Source organism: Heterocephalus glaber, unplaced genomic scaffold, assembly GCF_053883595.1.
Source record: "Heterocephalus glaber isolate CG9 unplaced genomic scaffold, H.glaber_assembly_v1.0 deba00001509, whole genome shotgun sequence".
Lineage (NCBI taxonomy): Eukaryota > Metazoa > Chordata > Mammalia > Rodentia > Bathyergidae > Heterocephalus > Heterocephalus glaber.
This window is the reverse complement of record NW_028258325.1, coordinates 28,741,366-28,764,553: the sequence shown is the minus strand read 5'-3', so window position 1 is coordinate 28,764,553 and position 23,188 is coordinate 28,741,366. Positions and strand designations below refer to the sequence as shown.

The 23,188-nt window shown below is 39.2% G+C and overlaps 1 protein-coding gene and 1 long non-coding RNA gene across 2 annotated transcripts in view; both read left to right on the top strand.

Annotated features, from left to right (window-relative positions):
* Positions 1-1,960: 1,960 nt before the first annotated feature.
* Positions 1,961-23,188, top strand: part of LOC147825096 (uncharacterized) — a 52,743-nt gene continuing 31,515 nt past the window's right edge. The window contains exon 1 of the long non-coding RNA XR_015441220.1: positions 1,961-2,024. This is a non-coding gene — a long non-coding RNA (uncharacterized LOC147825096). The remainder of the gene's footprint in view (positions 2,025-23,188) is intronic.
* LOC101724064 (fanconi-associated nuclease 1-like) lies at positions 5,637-12,637 on the top strand. Its single transcript, XM_087187760.1, is given in 4 exon segments — positions 5,637-6,135; positions 6,138-7,724; positions 7,727-8,137; positions 12,585-12,637. Coding segments are annotated over 4 exon segments (2,550 nt in total).

Here is a 23,188-nt window from a genome sequence, read left to right as displayed (position 1 = left end):
CCTTCCTTGAGGACAGCAGCAGTAGGTTGGGAGGTGACACCCTGTGAACTAGGGCAGTGCTGTGCAACCTGAGTTCACAGGCACTGCCAGAGGACAGACCAGGCAGGCAGGGGCCTGATAGACAATTCAGATTTGCATTGTAAGGATTATGGAGAGATAAAGGGAGATGTTGGTCTATGGGATAGCATGATTTACTTTACGATTTTTAATAAAAGTCACTCCAAATATTAATTTGATACTGTATTAAAAAGCCAAGAAGAAGGGAAAAATCAGGTTGTTTTTCAGTGCTTCAAGAAAGAAATTACCCTGTGAACTAAAGAAATTTTTTAAGAACATAGAGCAAAGTGGCTGGACTCAGAATATATTTTAATTATTTAGAAAGTTATATTCCAAGACTTTATAAAGATATATGTCAAAATGCAAACAAAGTATGGATTCTAGAATGGTTCCTAAGATTTCCTGAGCATATAAAACATAGAAGTGGAATGTACCAAGATGAGGGATACAGGATAGATTTATTAAGGAATGATGTAAAAAGAAATGTAAAAAATTCTGTTTGTGCCACTTAAGTTTGTTATATCTTGTAGATTTCATTCCATTTATGTCCATTTTTATAATTATGGTAATAAGGAAATGTGACTAAAGAAAATGAAATACTGAAGAATTATTTGATTTATCTTGACAAAATGCATCTTGTAATTAAAAGTTCAGTAAACAATCTAATCTATTTTTAGCTAACAATTCTTAAGTATAATTTCAAAAACAGGAATATTAACACACACATATGTAAATGCACACAGATACACACACACCATACTTTGTAAACTAGCACCAATTTTGTGGGAAGTGCAAAACACTGGAATCAACATATAATTTTATAAATACTTTCCTGAATGATACCACATAGAAGAGAAAGGTCCCGAATGAGAATTGAAATTCAAATCCATACTTTTATATCAGATATATCCAAATAATTTTCAGGGTAAAATACCATACAGACTCTTACATAAAGATTTTACAATAAATGATTTCATTAATATATTTAATGAAAGAAGGCCTCTTAACCAACTTGATGATCTACCACAGTAACGAACATCATCAGTAATAATAAGGATATTAGGAAAGCTTACCAGAACCTCGTTATGGGTTTTATTTTCCTTTTTACTGGTACAAAAATACCCTAAATTCCACAATTTAAGGAGAAGTGGTTTATTTTGGCTCAGACTTCAGAAATTCTAAATCCATAGTTGTCTGGCCCAAGTGTAGAGCTGGCGGAGGGGCAAGAGCTGCTGTGAAGGAAAGCTGCTCATGTCATGGAGCCAGGAAGCAGGGAGTGAAGGGAGGAGGTGAAGAGCGTGGGGCTCCCACCACCCTATCACTTTTCAAACACATGAGGCTTTCAGGGGACACCCCACCACAGCACTGTGTAACAGGCCCTCTTCCACTAGACTGCATTTTCCTACTGCAACCACAATTTGATGTACTTGACAAGGTGACAGAACAGCATTTCTGTAGCTAGTTAGTCTGACGTGTAATCACTAAGGAATAATTTATTACAGAGCCACAGAGGTAGACATCAAGTTGGCCAACAAGAGATCCTAAGAAGGCTGTCTCTTGGCCCAAGAGCATTATTTACTCAGTTGTATAAATGAAAAAAACCTGTAATTTTTTCAGCATTTTCTAGGTGCTGTGGATTCTGTTAAGTGTGTATGTATATTACTTGACCTCATCTTTATTAATTCAATAGTTGTCTTTAGATGCTAGCTTTATTCTCATTTACAGGACAGTAAAATAAATCAGAAAAAGAATTAAACTGCTAAAGGTTATATACTGTATTTAGAAGCAAGTTTCAAAACCAACCTGTCAGATTCTAATCTATGTGTGTAAATGTTAGTCTGCTACTAGTTCACTCCAGGCTAATGCCATTAAATGACTGAATTACACTCTATTTTGTCTTTACAGATTGCATATGCATGTGCTTTTGTGGACAGAATGTCCAGGTTGCAGAAACCAGAAGACTCTGAGTAAGTTGTGTTTATGTAATAATTTCTAAAAATGGTACAAAATGGGAGCATTGAAAGATGTTGTTTTCTAGGCTGGCAAATAGAGTCAAGTCTTAGTTCATAAAGTTATAGATAGGTCAAGGCAACTAGTTATCTATGGACCTTCTGTACATAATCACATATTGTGTGGGCCTCATTTATTTCAAATTTATATAGGTGCTTTGGTTGTGCACAAAAGAAGCATGAATAAATCATCTGAGTTTAAGTTATTCAGCTATTACAATCAATTTCCACATGGAGAAACTTTTTTATTTCCTTTTTAACTTTCATTACACATAATTAGCAACCATAACATTCATTGTAGGGAATTGGTACATGCACATTACACATTTCAATTCTTGTTTCCTCTTTCCCTCCACTCCCTCTTTCAGGTAAAATAAAAATTTTAATGTAAAAATGTTTGCCATTATTTGGTAGTTTAATTTTGATTTATTTTTACTATATCTCAGGCTTAAAAAAAGGAATTGCCCTTATTTGAGTCATTTTGGACCAAGAAAAATAGGAAAAAACAATTGTAAAACCAAGCCAGGACTCAAAATTTCTTACTGAGATGGAATAAATTGTTTCCATGTACACTTCTTTGGCTAAAGCTTAATCACATAGGAAAAGAAGCAAGCCAGAACAGGTATATAATTCTGCTTCAGTGAATGGTAGAGGATACTTGAAGACTCCTTGAAGAGTACCTGGTGTTTTTCTAAAGCCTTTAGTTAAAAGTAATTCTCATGGCAGAGCGGCATATTTTGGGGTTGTATATTCTGTCTCCTTTCATGAGGAACTCATGAAAATCAGCAGAGTTTGACTAGGAGGACAAAAAACTAAGCAGATCAATCAGGAACAAAATTAACAATGTTGTTCAAGCCAATACATCTTAAGACTGTTGGCCATGCTGCAAAACTTCACTGTTAAATTGTAAGATGTTTCAAAAGTACATAGAAATTTCTTCTTCTGCCTTTCTGTGAAATGCATAAAGAGCTTCCAATTTCTTCAATGAATCTTTCTTCGTACAAGATAAGGAAAGAATACAAAATAACTAATAAACACATAATTTTGAATATTTGATTTGATTCATGTGTTAAAATTAAATTACTTCCGATACTTAAAGAGGCATTTTATATTATTTCCAGTGTAGGTTAAATACATTCCTTTTAATTATTCTAGGAAATGAAAGGGGTAAATGTAGTCTTACAAGAAATTAGTTATTAGCAATAAAATACTGAGAGGTTAAAGGATGAGAGAAGAGACAGAAAAATGTGGAGTTTATCTTACACAAAAATCAAATGACAGTTTATACAAACTTATTTATATTTCAAAACTTTATTAATTCAATATTAATTAGCCTAGTTCCTTTATTTTACCTTTTATTATCTTGATCATCTGCTACCATACATAAAGCACAGAGAAATTAAAGCATAGTTGACAAATTGAAAAGAAGCACAAAATCAGCAAGAAATGACTATATTTTTGCAAGACTGCATTTTTAAATTATTCTAATGTGCTTAAGACTCAGAGTAGACAGGAAGGATTGAAGTTCACTTGTGCTTTAGATTACTTTAAGGTTATCTGGGATATTCTCTGAAGGAACTAATAGGACACTGAGTGTTTTTGCTAGATCTGCAATAAGCAGTTTTATTTTACATCAAACAGAGGTGAGTTTAATAGTTTGACCTAATTTCTTATGAACAGAGCTCTTTGTGTAAAATACTTGAGAAGATTTTATTCTGTTATACTCAAGGACATTAGGAAAATAGCACTTCATTATGGTTTGTCTTGCAAGTTCAGAAGTTGAACTATTTTAAGTGACCTGTTCTTCACAAAATGCCCTTTTAATTTGCTGATTTTGCTCCCACGACATACAAGTCTGCTGATGTACTGATCACTGCGTTCTGTTGGGATAATTATTTCAAAATAATTTCCCTGAGTTGCAAGGCAGGTCAAAAGGGAAAAGAGAAAGACTTACAAAATGTAATGCCTAAAGGAAAGGTACTGGTAAATGTTTTCAAATTAATGGTGTAGGCAGAATTTAAAAGGCATACAGACCCCAAATAGTTACTACATTGAAATCATTGCTTACTTCTAAATAAATACTTTATTCTGAGACCCTGAAGGAAATGATCTCAAAAGCACTGAAGAAAGAAAGTGTTTATAATCCAACTCATGTGTAAAATTCAGTACAAGGTAAAGAAATGCATCAATGTGACAACCAGAGCTTGGGGTAGAAATGTTCGGTCCTAATGTATTTTATTAAATATCTTCCCTTCTCAGTCACCCCAATGTGCTGTATGGGCGTTAGTATTTAATAAAAATAATAAGTGAGATCTAAAGGAGGCTAAATGTTACCAATCTGTCAACAGCTTTGCTTGCAAGTATACTGATGTATTTAAACACTTTATGCTTAAAATTTCTATTTGCCTTATGAGCAAGAAAAAAGACAAAAATTATAACTTAGTCTACTCCATTTTAGTAAAATATGACAAAAGCTTTAAAATATCTGAAAAGAAATCAATGTAACTTTTCACACATATATAACATGATCTGATGAAGTCTTCAGACCCTCTGAACTCAAATTAAGAGGGACTGGATTACTCTATTCCTTATATTAAGTGGCTATTTGGCCTTTACAATATGAAGAAGATAAGAGTGTAGCTCAGACTCATAGAGACTAAATACTAGAATCTGTGAAAATTTATATTTAATGAATGTTAGTTTTTGGACTCTTTTCTACCTGCCAAAGATGACATATATGCTGAGTATCTTATTTAGATTAAAAGATTTATTCAGTGATATGAACCTTTTTGAAAGTTTGTACATATATGCTCTTCGCAAACTGTTCATATAAACAGGAGTTAGTAATTTTTTTCTAATGATACAGAAAGTAAGTTGTGGGATATAAAATTCCTATAGAACCCCATCATTGTTGCACAAACATAGCCACAGACAATATATAAATATGGGTTGCAGAGTTTTATTAAGCTTTACAAAAACAGGCAGCTGGTCCGTTTTCCTTTTATACTATATTTGCTGATCCCCACTAGTAGAGGTAAGTGTTTTGAGAGACACTATTTGGCTGCTGAAATATTTCTATTTTTGAGTGAGGCTAGATAATTCAGTACAATACAAACCTCAGAGTTCTGTCCATATTAGCGTATTAAAGTTCTGAGAGGTGGGAGGTGCCGCGGGCCAGGGGACGGCTGCGTCGCGCGGGTAGCGGCGGAAGGATGGCGGCCGAGCGGAGTCGTGCGGCCCGGGCGCTCTCCAGGTCGGGGCTCCGTGGCGGTGGCGACCGCGCGTGTTCGCGAGGTGTGGCCTGGACGCGGCAGTCACCGGGGCCGCGCGAATGGGCGTCGTCCACCTGGAGAAAGTCACTGATGCGGGTTGTGCAAAAGGCTTCTGTCACAATTTACTCTTTTTTAAAAATGGAAGAAGCGATTGCCTAAAGGATTAACACGAATACGTAGAATCCTACCTTTTATTAGTTCAAGCCAAAAGAGTGAAAATAAAACATGCCCTCTTTCACCTTAGCCTGTGTAGCTCTACGACTTGGACTACACTTTTTACCCTAATACTGTACTCATGATGCCAGAAGGAAAATCTCCTGACAAAAAAAGACCCCGTAGAAGCTTATCAACCAGCAAAACTAAAAGCAATGCCTCTAATTCTATCATTTCATATTTTAACAATGCACCACCTGCTAAACTTGCCTGCCCCATTTGTAGTAAAATGGTGCTCAGGTAAGACTTAAACCAGCACCTCGTTCAGATGTGTGCTAACAGTGATGTCATTCACGTAGGTCCAGTGCAGGTTGGCTTAAGGAATTCAAATTCATCCACAGCAGAGTTAACCAGTGTTGCCTCAGAAGATGTGACCCCAGAGACCCCATCACCACCAAAGACAAGTTTAACCCCTGGCCAGAGTGATTCGGCAGAAGTGGGTGTAAAACAGAACAGTCCCTACTTTAAAAGTGATGATGCCATAGTATGCAAAAATCAGGAAGAGTTGAGGAATCATAATGTGAAAGTCATTTCTTTGGGAAGCCTGTCATCTAAGCTGTCGAGAAAGTACACGAAGGCCAAAAAGTCCCAGATAAGAATGAAGAATTTGCCAATCATTGTCCACAGAGTTCCATATCCACAGCTGTTAGGAGCCTGGCTGATAACAGTTCAGAAATTGAGGATGAGGATGAAAATTTGAGTAGTTCTCAGAAGGAAAACATTTTTACACGTGATTCTCTAAAGGAAGAGAATACTCTTGAATGTATGGTAAACAGTAATAAAATAAGAGAAGCTGAAAGCCAAAAGGCTACCCAGGAATGTGGGAAATTAGCCCTCAGCCCTGGCTTGTCAGATAAAGCTCTCATAGGATTTTCATCAGATTTAACTCTTGGGGAAAATTTCAAGACCACTTCAGAAGATAGGGCTGTAAAGCAAGAGAACATCAGAGGAGTAGATGATAAAGATGTTGAAAAATGTGAGAGGTACAGTTGTGAAAAAGTAGAAATCACTGTTGCTTCAGAAGTTAAAACACAGTTGTCAAGTTCAGAGGCAAAATCTAGTTCCACAAATGATGGTTCTAAATGGAGTGACATCCATGAACAACTTCTGGAGGATGACAGTGACCTAAAGAATAAAGTAGTTTGCAACATTCCTCTGGGGCTGGGGTCAGGTTGTGATGTTCCTAGTGACGCAGCTGTAATACCCTCAAGTCATCCTTACTATCTGTGGGGTTTCCTCCTGGTCCTGCAAGCCATGCTAGAGAACGAAGATGACAGGCTGCTCTTTGATGAGAAGGATAAGGAAGTTATAACCACATTTTATCAGTTATCAGCTAGTGGTCAGAAGTTATATGTAAGGCTCTTTCAATGTAAATTAACTTGGAATAAAATGAACAAATTAGTATATGAAGAGATTGCTCCAGACTTAACACCTGTGATTGAAGAATTGCAACATGCAGGCTTTCTACAGACAGAATCTGAGTTACAAGAGCTCTCTGAAGTACTTGAACTCCTTTCTGCTCCTGATCTGAAATCCCTGGCCAAGACCTTCCACCTGGTGAATCCCAATGGACAGAAACAGCAGCTGGTAGATGCCTTTCTCAGATTGGCCAAGCAGCTTTCAGTCTGCGCTTGGAGCAAGAATCGGCCTGGAATTGGAGCTGTTATCTTAAAAAGAGCTAAAGGCTTGGCTGGACAGCCACTGTGAGTCTGTAGAGGTCCCAGGGCTGTGTTTGCTTGGATCTTACTCCTGTTTTCATTGAGCGACTCTATGGAAGAAGAAGAAGGTGCTCGTTGTGGTCAAGATCAGCTTTCCACAGTGCTTTTGGTCGCTCTTGGCCGAATGCAGTTTCCTAGTTATACCATCAATCGGAAAACCCAAATCTTCCAAGACAGAGAGGATCTTATCAGATATGCAGTGGCTGCACACATGCTGAGTGACATTTCCACCACCATGGCCAGTGGGAACTGGGAAGAAGCTAAGGAGTTCTCTGACAGTGCAAAAAGGGAATGGAACGAACTGCAAAACCACCCTTCCCTGAGGTACCATGAGGAGTTACCACTCTTCCTGTGGTGTTTCACGGTTGGGTGGATTTATGCACAGATTTTGTCCTGGACTGTTGAGATATTGCAGAGGCTTCACCTGTATGAGGAAGCTGTCAAGGAACTTGAAAACCTTTGTCTCAGGAAATCTATTGTCCTGACAGTAGAGGCCGATGGTGGGACCGACTGGCTCTGAACCTGCACCAGCACCTGAAGTGCCTGGAATCGGCTATCAGATGCAATGCTGATGGGCTGGCGGATCCACAAGTAAGGACAGGGCACCGCCTTTCACTCTATCAGAGAGCCATGTGCCTGCAGGAGTCCCCTAGCTGTAAAAAGTACAAGCATCTCTTCCACCGGCTGCCGGCAGTAGCTGTGGAAGATGTTAAACATGTGACCATCACGGGCAGGCTGTGCCCGCAGCGTGGGATGGGCAAGTCCATGTTTGTTGTGCAGGCTGGGGACACTGCCACCCCCACCATGGCCCTGTGCTCTGTGGAGGAGCTGGCGCTGGACCACTACAGGCGCAGTGGCTTTGATCAGGGTGAGCTGATGTTTCTCCTGTCCTGCCAGTCAGTGTGTGGGCGAACAGCATTGCCCACTGGCGTACCAGTGGCGGGTCACTGTCTTTTCTAGATCCTCTGCCTGAAGTAGAAGACACTGCCAACCAGAGGTGTTTGGAAAAGAATTTTACCAACTATGTTTAAAAGAGGTTTGCTTTCTCATTCAACTGGTGTGTCCCACCTCACACCCCGAGGATGGGAGAAGTACATGGGGCCATCTTTGCTGTCAGAGCTGATGGCGGGCAGGGGGCTGTCACAGAGGCTGCCTGGTGACATCTTGTCAGAGGGACCAGGGCTGAGCAAGCTGAGTCAGGTTATGACTGAAGGAGCTTGAAGAACCTGCTCCTGGCACATGTTAGCATAGCAGAGCCAGGGACATTGCTAGAAAGAGCAGTGATTTGAATCCTATAAAATGAGCTCCCTCTATGCCACCCAAGGGAGGAAAACATGTCAGCAAGAACTGGGGCTTTTCCCTCTTTTATCCTGTGAGTCTGACAGCCCCTTGGTCCTCCTGCCCACCCTGTCTTTATGGATGCACCTCCCAGGGACAGAGAGACCTGAGGAACAGTGGCGCCCTTGATGGAACTGCAGTCCACGAGAGGACAACACTGGGTCTCACAGAGCCCGGCTTGTCTTCCAACTCCCAAGGCCTTCAGTTTCCTTTTTACTGGTGGGAGAGGAAGGCATGTATGCATCTGTGTGTGCAGATGTGTGCACTTGTCTGTGGGTGTGTGTGCATGTGTGACCGTATTCCTGTGTGTGTGCACAGGTGGTTTGTGTGTGTATGGCATCTGGACTTTTTTTGGCGTCTGGGTTTGACTTTGTGCCTTGAATTGCTGATGAGAGACTTTGTTTCTCTAAACCAAAAGTGTATTGCTCAGTGGCACCGTGCCTGCCTCACAAGTGCAGGGTCCTGAGTTCTTTGTGCAGGTGGGACACACACACACACACACACACACACACAAAGTTCATTGGTCTGGGGTCAAGATTGCCTCCAACCATGTTTTCACAGGGGCTTCATCTGGCTCCTGGTGTCCCTTGAAGGCTACCTGGAGTGTTGTCACGGGCTAAGTCAGAAGGACTCCTGCCGGCTCTGAGGCCAGGAGCCTTGGAGCCTGAAGCTCGGTCCTGTTACTGCTGTTGCAGCAGAAAGTGGAGCTGTGGCAAGGCCTGTGTCTGCCCATCGGTGTGAGTGTACAGGATGAGAAGCCCCAGGACATGCTGCGGACTTAGGACCCAAGAGAAACCTAGTAAAGCCCCCTGGCCAAGGACAGGGAGGCAGCACACCAGCCGTGTGACCCTGGACCCTGAGTCCTGTCCCCTTGTTTCCTCACAGCCACTTTTCTGACCTCCTGGTGGGAGAATAGGTGGAGCTGCCCTCCAGCTGCCTCTCCTCCTACCTGACTGGGTGCTGTTGCTAGAGGGCCGGGTGCTTCAGGATATGACACAGTCTCCCAGGGTAGGGTCTGCACCTCACACAGGGACCTGCCTGTGGAGGGAGCTCAGGTGCGTGCCTAGCAGGTCCGAGAGAGGAAGTGCACAACTGTGGCAAAGATCCAAAGATCGTAAGGAGCTGGGACTGGCCACGTGAGAAAACCCAAGAGAAACACACGAGAGTGTGAAATGTGCTCACTCCTCCTTGACCTTCGGCATGGTTGTTTTGGGGCCCTTTGTGCCAGGCAGGGAGCAGAGTGAAGTCCCAGCCCCTCCCAGAGCTTTGTCCTCGAGTGCACAGATGTGCTGGAGAGCAGCACTGCCAAGGCCCATCTGGAGTGGCTCTGTGTGCAGAGGGATGTGTGTGGATCCCTCCAAACAGGCTGCTCTGGGGCCTCTCTTGCCTCTGTGGTCATTCTTGTTAGGTAATAGCAGTGAAGACTTCTATTTTTCAAAAAAAAAAAAAAATGACTCGTCTCATGTCAGTTGGAAAATTTTTTTTTTTGGTACCAGGCATCAAACTTAGGACCTTGTGCTTGTGAGGCAGGTGCTGGAACCACTGAGCTAAATCCCTGGCCCCTGGAAATTTTTGTGTTTGTGTGTTCACCAGCATCAACCTCTCTCCTCCTTTGCTTTTTCTTCCATTTTGGTCTCAGAGAATGGCCAGTGAATCCAGTGCTTTTCTAAGGCCCAGGGTCAAGAGAACAAGCACTTGCCTTATAATTGGTAAAATGAAATTGGTCCTTATTCAAACCTCATGCTGAGTAGAAAAATAGAAGTAAGTCATGGGAGGGAAGATTGACGAGGAAGCTCCTCTGCCCAGTACCAAAGACAGGCTAGAGCAGCCCCAGTTGTCCTGGAGACACCCTCTGGGCCTGGCTCTAACCTCTTTTTCTTTTTACCACACTTTCTGTCATGGAAGATACTAAGTGTGCCTTTGCACATGTGGAGGATTGTGTGCTGACCCACAGACCCAACCAGCTCTGTGCCTTCTGCCCTCTCCTTTCTCACCCTTTCCTCCTGGATTTCAGAGGAAGACCGGATGTCGACATGGTACCTTCTGAGCAGCTCATGTGGGTTGTTCCTGTCAAGTACTGCTGTCCTTGTGTCTAGGCCGGACACTCCTTGTGCCTGTGCTGTGGGTCTGCTAGGGTTAGCTATACTCTGCTGTCTTCTGATAGGTGAAAATCGGGCACTGTCTCACTTCAGTATTATGCAAGTTTTCAGTTGAATTTGGACTACAGAAAGAGAGCTACAAGACAGGATTTCACAGAATAGTTTCCTTCTGCACAGTGTTAGGATTCATCTGTGTAATACACTACCTTTATTACAGGGAGGGGCAGTGCCTCAGCTGAAAATGTTAGAAACAAAAGAGTAGAATGGAAATTCAGGCCCCTACATGATGTCACAGGGTGTGAAAACTATCTTGCTGAAGGAGGAGTGGCTAGGAACTTAGCTGGCTGAGCAGTTGGATAGTTCTTTTCCAGAGGATTAAAAACTGTTTATATAAACCCTTCTCATCTATTAAATGGATATAATGCAGATGAGCCAAACACTTGCTGCCAGGCTTTATTCTTGAGGGGATCTGGTGTAAATGCAATCTCCAGCCTCTTCAGGAAGGTGATTTCTCAGAAGGCTCACCAGAAATGACTTCAGTTAGAATCCAGGTGCAGTGTGGACGGTGTAGGAGCTCAGGGCCACTCTGACCTGGCTGTTCCGGCTGAGCAGGGTGCACAGGGCTGGAGGCTGAGTGGAGGTCAAGGCCCAGCTTTCTTCCTAGCTAGGCAAGCACCCAGGATCCTGGTGCAGGGCTTTCTAGTAAAGCTGGAGGACTTGGCTTCAGGTAGGGGGCCCTAATGAGTCCTGTTGTTCCCATTCTGTCCTTTTGCATCATGGAGATGGCTGCAGGGACTGGCAGTGGGAACTGACAGGGCAACAGAACAGAGCCCAGGACAGTTCAGGAACTCAGGACAGGAACACAGCCACATGCCACTGTTGCTGAAGCCCAGGTCCCTTCCTGAGTCACTTTCCCATGGGCACATGGTGAGCATGAAGCCCTGCATGCTGGCTCCTGGGCAGATGTGCCACGCTGCCTGGTCTCCACTGCCTCCCCTGTGCTCACTGTGGCCTCATACATGGGTGGACCAGGGCCCACGGATGTTGGCCAAGGCAGTGATAGCGGGAGAGGTGTCCACATGGCCACTTTCCCTGGTCAGGTGTGTGGTGTGCACAGAAGCGTCGATTGGAGAAAGGCGCTGTGACAAAGGGACCCCACCAGGGGCTGCCCATGCCCTTCATCCCTTCTAGACTCTGCCTCTGGCTTTTGGCAACCTCCAAATTTCCTTTCTGAGGTTGTCTGCCAGTCAGTAAGGAGTGTGTGAGGTGAGGAAGAGCATCTGAACTAGATGGACTTAAAGGCAGAGCTTTCCATAAAAGCCATGAATATTGGAAACTCTGGGATAACCTTGTTCAGGCCAAAGCAGTGCAATGCGTGGGTAATGATCTGGATGAAATGGTGCCTGAGGATGTGGGGCAGCTGCTGCTGCTCCAGCTTTTCCTGTCATTCCCTCTAGGGAACCACTTCTTCAAGGGCAGAACCTCCAGAGCCTTAGGTGGGAACCTTTTTTTTTGGGGTATCAGGGATCAAACTCAGGACCTTGTGCTTGCAAGGCAGGTGCGGTGCCACTGAGCTAAAACAACAGCCCAGGAGGGAACCATTTTTTTAAAAAGAATGTTCCTTAGGTTATTCACTAAAATTTGAGAACCTCTGTTTTGTAGTCTAAGATGTTATTTGAGGCTGGGCATGGTGGCACGTGTCTGTAATTCCAGCACTTTGGGAGGCTGAGTTAGGAGGATCTCAAGTTCAAGCCTAGCCTGGGCAACTTGGCGAGACTGTCTCAAAATAAAATTAAAAAGGGGCTGGAGATGTAGCTTAGTGTGAAGGCCCTGGATTTAATCCCTGGTACCAAAAAAATAATTTTTATGTTTTTCTAGGATTGTTAAGATTTTTGTCCTTAAATGAGGCTTCTGTATGCAAAAGCAGTTAAGAAAAGAGCTGGGAATGGCATGACAACAGCAATTGCTTTGGAACTGAAAATATTTCTGTTATCTCCTTGAAAATGAGTACACAGGGGAAGCTCCCCCGCTGCCATCCCAAGCTCCTAGGGCAGAGAAGCTGAGCTGGTCCCAGCACCCAGAAGGAAGCTCCCCCACTGCCATCCCAAGCTCCTAGGGCAGACAAGGTGAGCAGTGCGGGTGCCAGAAACACCCTCCCCTCAGTGGAGATGAGAAGACAGGTAAACAAGCCTCAAAAACAGACTTTTGGATCACCTACAGCAACCCCAAAGGGAAACGAGATGGAACACTCTGATAACTCAACCACCTGGACTTCTCTGAACTGGCAACAAAAGAGGATCTGGGAAAAATGAAATCAGAAATAATTTCTCAGATAACAGCAAAGATTTTGCTCATGGTGCAAGACATGATTAATAAATCCAGAGAGGACACAGATAAAAAAATAGAGGATCTGAGGAACATGATGGAATCCATAAAACAGATACAAACAGATTTCCAAGAGATTAAAAACTCCATCAAAAGTCTGCACAGCAGAATGAATCAATGTGAGGATAGAATTTCAGATATAGAAGAAAAGATTGCAATTAGTGACCAGGAAAAGAAAAATTGCTTTAAAATTGTAAAGGAACACGAGAATTCAATCCAGCAGCTACGAGACAATGCAAAGAAGAATAACATAAGACTGATTGGAGTCAACAAAGAAACAGGAGAGAGTGCACATGACATAAAAAAACTGTTCACAGAAGTGATGGCAGAAAACTTCCCAAGGAGGGGAAAAGAACTTGATATACAGATAAGTGAGGCATATAGGACTCCAAATAGCCTTGATCAAAGAAAATCTACACATATGCATATAATAGTTAGGATTCCAGAAATCCAACAGAAGAACAAAATTCTACAAGCAGTGAGAGGAAAGGAACATCACATACAAAGGAAAGCCTATCAGAATCACAGCAGACTTCTCAATGCAAACCCTCAAGGCAAGAAGAGCTTGGAGTGGTGGATTTCAAGCCCTAAAGGAAAACAGCCTCCAACCCAGATTGATGTACCTTGCAAAACTATCTTTCAAAATTGATGGAGAAATAAGATACTTTCATGATAAAGAGCACCTCAGGAACTTCATGAATACCAAACCGGCACTCCAAAAAATTTTAGACAATACCCTAGGAAAAGACAATGAGGATCACAACCCCAGGAAACCCAGCAGAATGAATCCATTGGGCGTGACAAATTAAATGCAAAGGGGGAGAATCCAACAAAAAGAAAAAGTCATGACAAGGCTTTTAAAACTTTTGACTTCATCTCCCTAATGAGTGTATAATTCAGTCTTCTTATTGTACTTATTAGTATTTTTCTGATTCCAGAGTTGCACACCTTTCCTTGTGCTGTACTGGCTATTTATCATCTTATTGTGTCTACTTTTTAATTGGGTTGTCTATTAATGAGCTCTAAGAATTCTTTATATATTCTGGTCATAGGTTATATGCATTGTAAATATGTTCTGTTTAAGGACTACTTTTCATTTTAAGGATGTCATTTAAAGTTCTCAATTTTGATGGAATCTCATTTACCAATTTTTTTTTCTTTTATACATCATGTCTTTTGCATCCTAGGTAGTTCTTGCCTACTCTGAATTCATAAATATTTTCCCTTATAATTTTTTCTTAAAGTTTTATACTTTTAGGCTTTCTTATTTAGGTTCATAGATCCCTTCAAGTTATTTTCATGTATGGAAAAAAAGGGTTGAGGTTAATTCTTTATATACAGATACCAGGTGTTCTAGTGCTGTTTGCTGCAAACACTGTCTCTTCCTTGGCTCTTGAATTGAGTTTATATTCCATAAAATACTAATGTTAAATAATTTTTCAAAACTCAGTGGGCCATATATGTGGTTCTATTTCTAGATTCTCTGTTTTATTCCAATGATCTATATGTCTTTCCTTACACCAACACTGCCTTGATTACTGTAGCTTTAGAAGAAGTCTTAAAATTAGGTACTAAATGTCTTCCAACACTTTTTTGTTTTTAACTTTTCTAGGTCCTTTGTACTCCTACATAACTTTTAAATTTCAATATCCAATTCTTCATTTATAGCAAGTATACACAGACCTGAATTTTTATATATATCTTGTGTTTTCTAATCCTGCTAAATTCAAGTACAAGTTCTAGGGGCTCCTAGGGTTTTCTTAGTATTTTCTCTGTAGATGATCATTTCATCTACATATAAAGATTTTGCTTCTGCCGTGCCAATCCTATCCTAGTTGTGTCATTTTATTGCCAGACTATTTTGGTGGGGACTAGATTTCAAAGTTTAATGGACAGATAAAGAGTAAGCATATCTGCCCTTGTTCCCCACCTGAAGGAGGAAGCATTGTATCTTCTCCATTTATATAAGGCATTCTCACTGGAAGTATGGAGTACATGTCTTTAATCTGTTGAGAAGTTGCTGTTCTACTTCTAGTCTCCTGATAGCTTTTACCATAAACAGCTCTAGAATTTAGTCCAATCCTTTTTCTCCAACTAGTGAGAGGATCATATGGCTTTTTCCTTTCCTCTGTTAAAATGATGACTTTTGGGGGTGGATCTTCCAATGCTGAACCAACACTGCCATCCCTATAACAAAACCACTTTCTACATCCTGCCAGATCTGACTTCCAATAGTTTGTTTTGTTAAACAAATTTCTATCTATGTTCATACTTTTTTCTTCTATTATCTTTATCCAGTTTTAGGGATTAGCACAGTGTTGAGTTCCTAAAATGAGGGGAGAAGTGTTCCTTCTTTTTTCTGCTTTGTTTGATATAATTTATCTGTTAAAATGTATATGATCTTGCTGTTGTCATTTGGGTAGGTTTTCAAGCTAGGAATATACTTTCTTTAATAGGTGCTATTCAAATTTTATATTTCCTCCGGAGTGAGTTTCATTAATTTATCTTCCAAGGTACTTCTTAGAAGTTGTCAAATTTATTTCAAAACAGATCTTGATATTGTAATTTAAAAAATATATAATTGATATTGTATAACAGGAAGAAAAATTCTAAAGGAGCAGGGGAAGTGGGAGGGGTCGGGGAAAGGAAAAAAGGGAAAAGAAAAAATATGAGAAAAGGAAAAAAATGGAAACAAGGTCTTTGCAAATAGGGAAGGGTGGAGGGGGTGAAGGGAGGGCAGGGGAAGGGGAAAAAAAAAGAACCAAGATACTCATGTAAAGGTACAAGATCCCAATGATGTATGTAACTATTTTATACCTAAAATGTACCAATAAACTTAATGGGAAAAAAAATGGGTGTAAATAAATAAATAAATAAAGTTCTGAAACTATTTTATGAAATACATGTTAATTTCTTTAAAATATTTTTATTCAAATTATCATTTAATCCTTTTATTATTTTCAGCTATTAGTGAGATACAGACATGTTATCTTAATTACTCGTGTTATTGAATTGACAACTGTCAATTATATTAATTTAATAGTGATTTTTGTAATTATTTTAGAGCTTTATTTTTTAAAGTAGTTTTTAGATTACAACAATTTGAGAAGGGGTTACAAAGAATTGCTATGTATTCTTCGACTCCAAACATTATGAACTCTTTCATTATTACATCGTGCCAGAGTGGTAAGTTCACTACAATTGATAAAGCTACACTGAGATCACAACTATCCAAAATTCATTGTTTTTTTACCATAGTGTGCCCTCAGGGTGTTGCTTATTGTGTGAATAGGAAAAGACATTTAATGATATATATCCCCCATTTCAATGCCATAGAAATTATTTTCATTGCTTTAAAAGTTCCCTACTTCTTCTCACTTCATCCCTTTGTCCCAATTACTAACCCTTTGCTATTACTATATGCTATTATTTGCTATTGGTTCATCATTTTGCCTTTGCCAGAATGTCATATAGTTGGGAACATACACAATACAGCCTTATCAGACTGGCTTCTATCATTTATAAATGTGTATTTAATGTTCCTTGTGCTTTTCATGGCTTGATAACTCCTTTCTTTTTTAGCATTGAATAACATTGTATTTTCTAGATTATTTGTCAAATTAATGACTGAAAGATATCTTACTTGCATCTCAATTTTGACAATTAGAAAGAAGGATACCAAAAACATTTGTGTGGAGGATTCTCTGTCCACATAGAGCTTCAACCCTTTTGGGTAAATACCAAGGAGCCAAGTTCCTGGATGGATGGTGGGAGTCTGTTTAGTTATGTTAGAAACTTTCAAAAGCCTTCCAGTGTGTCTGCATCATTTTGCATTCTTACCCACTGGGAAAGAGAGAATAGGTTGTTACATATCCTCACCAGCATTTTGTGATGTTGGTGTTTGGATTTGAATTATTGTGATAAGCATTTCACTAAATCTAACAGTTGTTTTGATTTGAATTTCCCTAATAACATAGGAAGAGAAGGGCTTTCATATTTTGACAGTCCATGTTTTGTATCTTCTTTGAAGAAGTGTCTGCTAAGGCCTTTGGCTAATTCATTAATCATAGATTTTTTAATTACTGTTGTTGATTCTGATATTTCTTTGAGTGTTTCAGAGATGTGTCTTTTGAATATATTTATTCCTGTATGCATTATATCTTCCTATACTCTTTCTCAGAGCAAACTTTTTTTTTACTTTAATGAAGTCTAGTTTATCAGTTATTCCATGCATTGTGTTATTTTGCATTGTTGTCAATATCATTGCCATGTGGAAGGTCATCTAGGTTCTCGTCTCTGTAATTGTCCAGGAGATTCATAGTTTTGAAGTTTACATTCTGATCTATAATCCATTTTAGTACATTTTAAAAAAGAGTTTAATGTCTGCATCTAATTTCATTTTTTACAGGAAAGATTTCTTTGCTTCATTTTATTATCTTTGTTTCTTTATCAAGAACCAGCTGAGTGTATTATGTGCATCTATATTTTCCTCATTTGATGTGTCTCTATTTCTTCACCAATATTGTAAGGCACTGATTTCTGTAGCTTTATACTATGTCTTGAGGTTCAGTGGTGTATATCCTACAACTCTGCTCCTCAATATAGCACTGGCTGTTCTGGTATTTTACCTCTCCATATCAACTTTTAAAAGTTTGTTAAGGTGCATCACTTTACCTAAAAATGTCTCAAGTTCATCCTTCTTTATGTCATACTCGTACTCCATTGTATATAAAAACCACATTTTCTTTATCCATTGATCTGAATATGAGCTGTTTCCAAGATTTAGCTATTATAAATTGTCCTCCTAAAAACATAAATGTGCATACATGGCTATGGTACTACGGTTTTAACTCTTTCAGAAAGATACCTAGAAGGGGAATAGTTGGGTCAAATGCGACCTCTAGTTTTAGTTTTTTTGAAGAAAATTGATTTCCATAGTGGTTGTACCAATTTACACTCCCACCAACAATGGAGAAGGGTTCTTTTTTCCCCATGGTCTAATCAACATCTGTTATTGGTGGATTCCTTGATGTTCTCATTCTTTCTGGAGTGAGCTGGAATCTCACTGTTTTTTTAATTTGCATTTCTCAAATGACCAGTGATGTTGAACATTTTTTCATACATTCATTTTCTGTTTCTTCATTTAAGAACATACTTTTAAGTGAAATAAATCAGACATACATGTTTAAATATTACATTGTTTCTCTTGTGTGGGGAAACCCAAAGGGTAAATAAGTACCAATATGTAGGATAGATACTGGGATGAAGGAAAAAATTTTTAAATAGGAAAGGGAACGGTAGGGGAATGGGAATAAAAAAAGAATGGGAGAAAAACAATAGAAACAAAGTTTCATAAATGGAGACTGGAAGAAAGATTGAAGGTAAGAGAAGAGAATCGGAAAAAATAATTAAAATAATTAAGATATGTTATGTACAGGTACAAATTCCCTATGAGGATTGTGATCATTATGTATGCCAAAAACAATAAAATTACTTTTTAAGAGTTTGTTAATATCCATAAAATAAATTTCTGTGTTTTAACTAGAAATATGTGAAATCTAGTGATTAAATAAGGAATAACTGATATCTTGACTATGTTGACTAGTCTTTTTACCTACCCATATGGGATATCACACCAAATACTTTGCTGATTTTGGTATCTTTCACCTGAGTTTTATAATTTTTTTGTAAAGATTTTGTTCATATTTTATTATATTTCTACATAACTATTTAATTTTGGGGAATGGTAATATAGGTAGTAATCTATTTTTTATTTTTTTTTAAATTCTTTTATTAGTACATTGTAGGTATACAACACAATTACATTTCTCATTGGGAATTGTACCTTTACAAAATGCATCTTGGTTCTTATTTTTTCCCCATTCCTAGCCCTTCCTGCCCTCCCTCCACCCCCTCCACCCTTCCCTATTTACAAAGACTTTATTTCCATTTTTTCCATTTCTCATCATTTTTCCTTTCCTTTCTTTCCTTTCCCCTGCCCCTCCCACTACACCTACCCCTTTGGACATTTTCTTCCTATTTTACATTTTTGATTACTCATTCTAATCAATGGTACATTTTAGATATACAATATAATGACATTCATCATTGGAAATTTGCACCTTTACATAGTCTCTCTTGGTTCTTATTTTTCACCCTTGCCCAGCCCTTCCTTCGACCCCTCCATTCTTCCCTATTTACAAAAATTTTATTCCTATTTTTCCATTTTCTCATATTAATCTCATTCCCTTCTATCCTTTCCTCTAGCACTCCCACTTCTTTCCCCTTTGCCCCTTTTCTTCCTATTTCACATTACCTATTATACAGTTAGTCCTTATTTACACTTTCAGTTTCTCACACCACAGAAACTATTCAGAATTTATTCATGTGTGTCCTATTTATTTCACTTAAGAGTATTGCCTTAATGTGCATCCACTTAGCTATAAATGTCTCTAATTTCTCATTTTTTATGGCTGAGTAGTATTCCTTTTTATTAAAAAAAAAACACATTTTTTTATCCAGTCTCCAGTTGATGGGCATTTGGGCTGTTTCCAAGTTTTAGCTATTACAAACTGTGCTGCTATGAACATGAGCACACATATATCACTGTGGTATGATTCTTTTAATTCTTTGGGGAAGATCCCCAGCAGGTGAATAGCAGGGTCAAATGGGACTTCCAGTCCTAGTTCTTTGAGGTATCTCCATACTGATTTCCACAGTGCTTGCACCAGTCTACACTCCCACCAGCAGTGGAGCAGGGTTTCTCTTTCCCCACAGCCCCGCCAGCATTTGTTATTGGTTAATTTCATGATAGCAGCCATTCTTTCTGGAGTGAAGTGGAATCTCAGCATTGTTTTCATTTGCATCTCTCCAATGACCAGTGATGGTAAACATTTTTTCATGTATTTATTTGCTATTTCTACTGCTGTGTTTGAGAAATGTCTGTTCATTTCAGATGCCCATTTTTGGATTGGGTCTTTAAATTTGGGAGGTCTGATCTTTTTAAGTTCTTTATAGATTCGAGATAGTAGACCTTTGTCTGAGGAAAAACAGGTGAAGATTTTTTCCCACATTGTGGGTTGTCTCTTCACACTGCTGGTGGTTTCTCTTGCTGTGCAGAAGCCTTTTAATAAGAAGAGATCCCACTTGTTGATTGTTTGTGGTAGTTCACAGGCAACTGAAGTTTTGTTCATAAAATCTTTTCCTACACTGATGTCTTCAAGGGAGACATAACCTAACCTCTGTTCCAACTGGTTCAGGGTTTCTATTTTAATATTTAGATCTTTAATCCATTTTGATTTTAGTTTAGTGCATGGTGAGAGATACAGGTCTAGTTTTAATCTCTGGCAAGTTGAAGCCCAATTTTTCCAGCACCATTTCTTAAAGAGGCTATCTTTCCTCCAGTGAGGGTGGTGTTTCCTCCTTTGTCGAAGATGAGATGGCTGAGTGTGTCTGGCATTGTTTCTGCATCTTCTAATCTCTTCCCCTGGTCCTCAAGCCTGTTTCTTTGCCAGTACCATGCTGTTTTTATCACAGTAGCTTTGTAGTAGATTTGCAGGTTGGGGATTGTGATATCCCCTGCCATGTCTCTGTTACCTAGAATTGCTTTTGATATTCTGGGTCTCTTCTTATTCCAAATGAATTTTTGGATTGTTTTCTTGAGGTCTATGAAGTATGCTGCTGGGATCTCACTTGGAATTGCATTAAATCTATATAGCAGTTTTGGAAGTATGGCCATTTTCACTCTATTAATCTTTCCTACCCAGGAGCAGGGGATGTCTGTCCATTTTCTGATATCATCTTCAATCTCTCTTTTCAGAGTGCCATAGTTTTCAGAGAAGAGGTCTTGATTTCTTTTGTTAGGTTGATTCCTAGGTATTTCAGTTTTTTGGATACTATTGTGAAAGGAATTATTTGCCCTATTTCTCTCTCAGTGAGTCTGTCATTGTGTAGAGGAAAGCTATTGATTTTTGTGTGTTGACCTTGTAACCAGCTACTTGACTGAATTTGGTTATTAGGTCTAGAAGACTTTTGGTGGAGTTACTGGGGTCTTCTATATAGAGTATCATGTCATCTGCAAATAATGACAATTTGACTTCTTCACTACCTATCTTTATTCCTTTTATTTCCTTCTCTTGTCTAATTTCCATGGCTAATGTTTCCAGAACTATATTGAACAAGAGTGGTGATAGTGGACATCCTTGTCTTGTTCCTGATTTTAATGTGAAGGATTTCAGTTTTTGACCATTTTGTATGATATTGGCTGTTGATTTTTCATAGATGGCTTCTATCAGTTTGAGGTAGAGACCATCTATTCCAATTTTCTGTAGGGTTTTTATCATAAATGCATGTTGGATTTTGTCAAATGCTTTTTCTGCATCTATGGAGATAATCATATGGTTTTTGTCCTTGGCTCTATTGATATAGTGTATTACATTGATTGATTTTCATATATTGAACCATCCCTGCATCCCTGGGATGAATCCCACTTGATCAGGGTGTATGATCTTCTTGATGATCTTCTGCGTTCTATTTGCCAGTATCTTATTATGGATTTTTGCATCTATGTTCATTAGTGAGATTGGCCTATAGTTCTCCTTTTCGGTTGGGTCTTTCTCTGCTTTGGGGATCAAGGTGATGCTTGCTTGCAGGAATGAATTTGGGAGTATTGCTTCCCTTTCAATTTAATTGGAGAGTTTAAACAGTAGTGTCAGCAGTTCCTCTCTAAATGTCTTGTAGAATTCAGCAGTGAAGCCATCAGGGCCTGGGCTTTTCTTAGTTGGTAAGTTTTTAATTACATTTTCAATTTCATTGGGTGATATTGGGTTGTTCAGAACTTTTAGGTCTTCTTCGTTCAACTTTGGTAATTCATATGTATCTAGGAATCTGTCTATTTCTTCTGTGTTGTCTATTTTATTGGCATATAGATTCTGGAAATAGGTATTGATGATCCTCTGGATTTCTGCTGGGTCTGTTGTAATTTCACCCTTTTTATTCCTAATTGTATGAATTTGGGCCTTTCCTTTTTCTGACAAGGTTGGCTAAAGGTTTGTCAATTTTGTTGATTCTTTCGAAGAACCAACTCTTGGCTTCATTGATTTTTTGTATCATTCTCTTATTCTCCATTGCATTGATTTCTCCTCTGATCTTTATAATTTCCTCCCTTGTATGAGCTTTGGGTTTGTCCTGCTTTTCTTTTTCTAGAAGCTTGAGGTTCAGCATCAGGTTCTGTTTTCCTAATATGCGTATTCACTGCTATGAATTTCCCTCATAAGACTGCTTTCATTGTGTCCCATAGATTCTGATATTTTGTATTGTCATTGTCATTTAATTGGAGGAAGTGTCTGATTTCTTCTTTAATTTCCTCTGTGACCCATTGGTTATTCAGAAGTGTGTTGTTCAATTTCCACATGTTTATGAAATTTGAGTTTCTTTTGCTATGGATCTCCAATTTCATTGCACTATGGTCTGATAATATACAGGGGATAACTTCAATTCCTTTGCACTTACTTAAACATGTTCTATGTGTGAGTATGTGTTCTATTTTGGAGAATGACCCTTGTGCAGCTGAGAAGAATGTGTATTCTGATTTTGTGGGGTGGAACACTCTGTAAACATCTGTTAAGTTCATTTGTTCAAGAGTTTGATTGAGTTCTAGTATTTCATTCCTTATTTTTAGTCTAGTTGATCTATCTATTTGTGACAGTGGGGTGTTGAGGTCCCCCACTACAGTTGTATTAGTGCATATATGACTTTTCATGTCCATTAGTATTTGTTTTATATAGTTGGGTGCACTAGTGTTTGGTGCCTAGATATTTATGATTGTCATCTCTTCCTCTTGGATTCTTCCCTTTACAAGGATGTAGTGTCCTTCTTCATCTCTCTGAATCAGTGTTGGTTTGAAATCTGCTTGATCTGCCAAGAGGATAGCTACTCCTGCTTTTTTTTGAGTTCCTGTCACATGGAGTATTGTTTTCCACCCTTTAACTTTCAGTCTATGAGTTTCCTTTTGAATTAAGTGTGTTTTTTGTATGAAACATATTGTTGGATTTTGCTTCTTGACCCATTCTGCCAGTCTATTTCTTTTGATTGGTGAA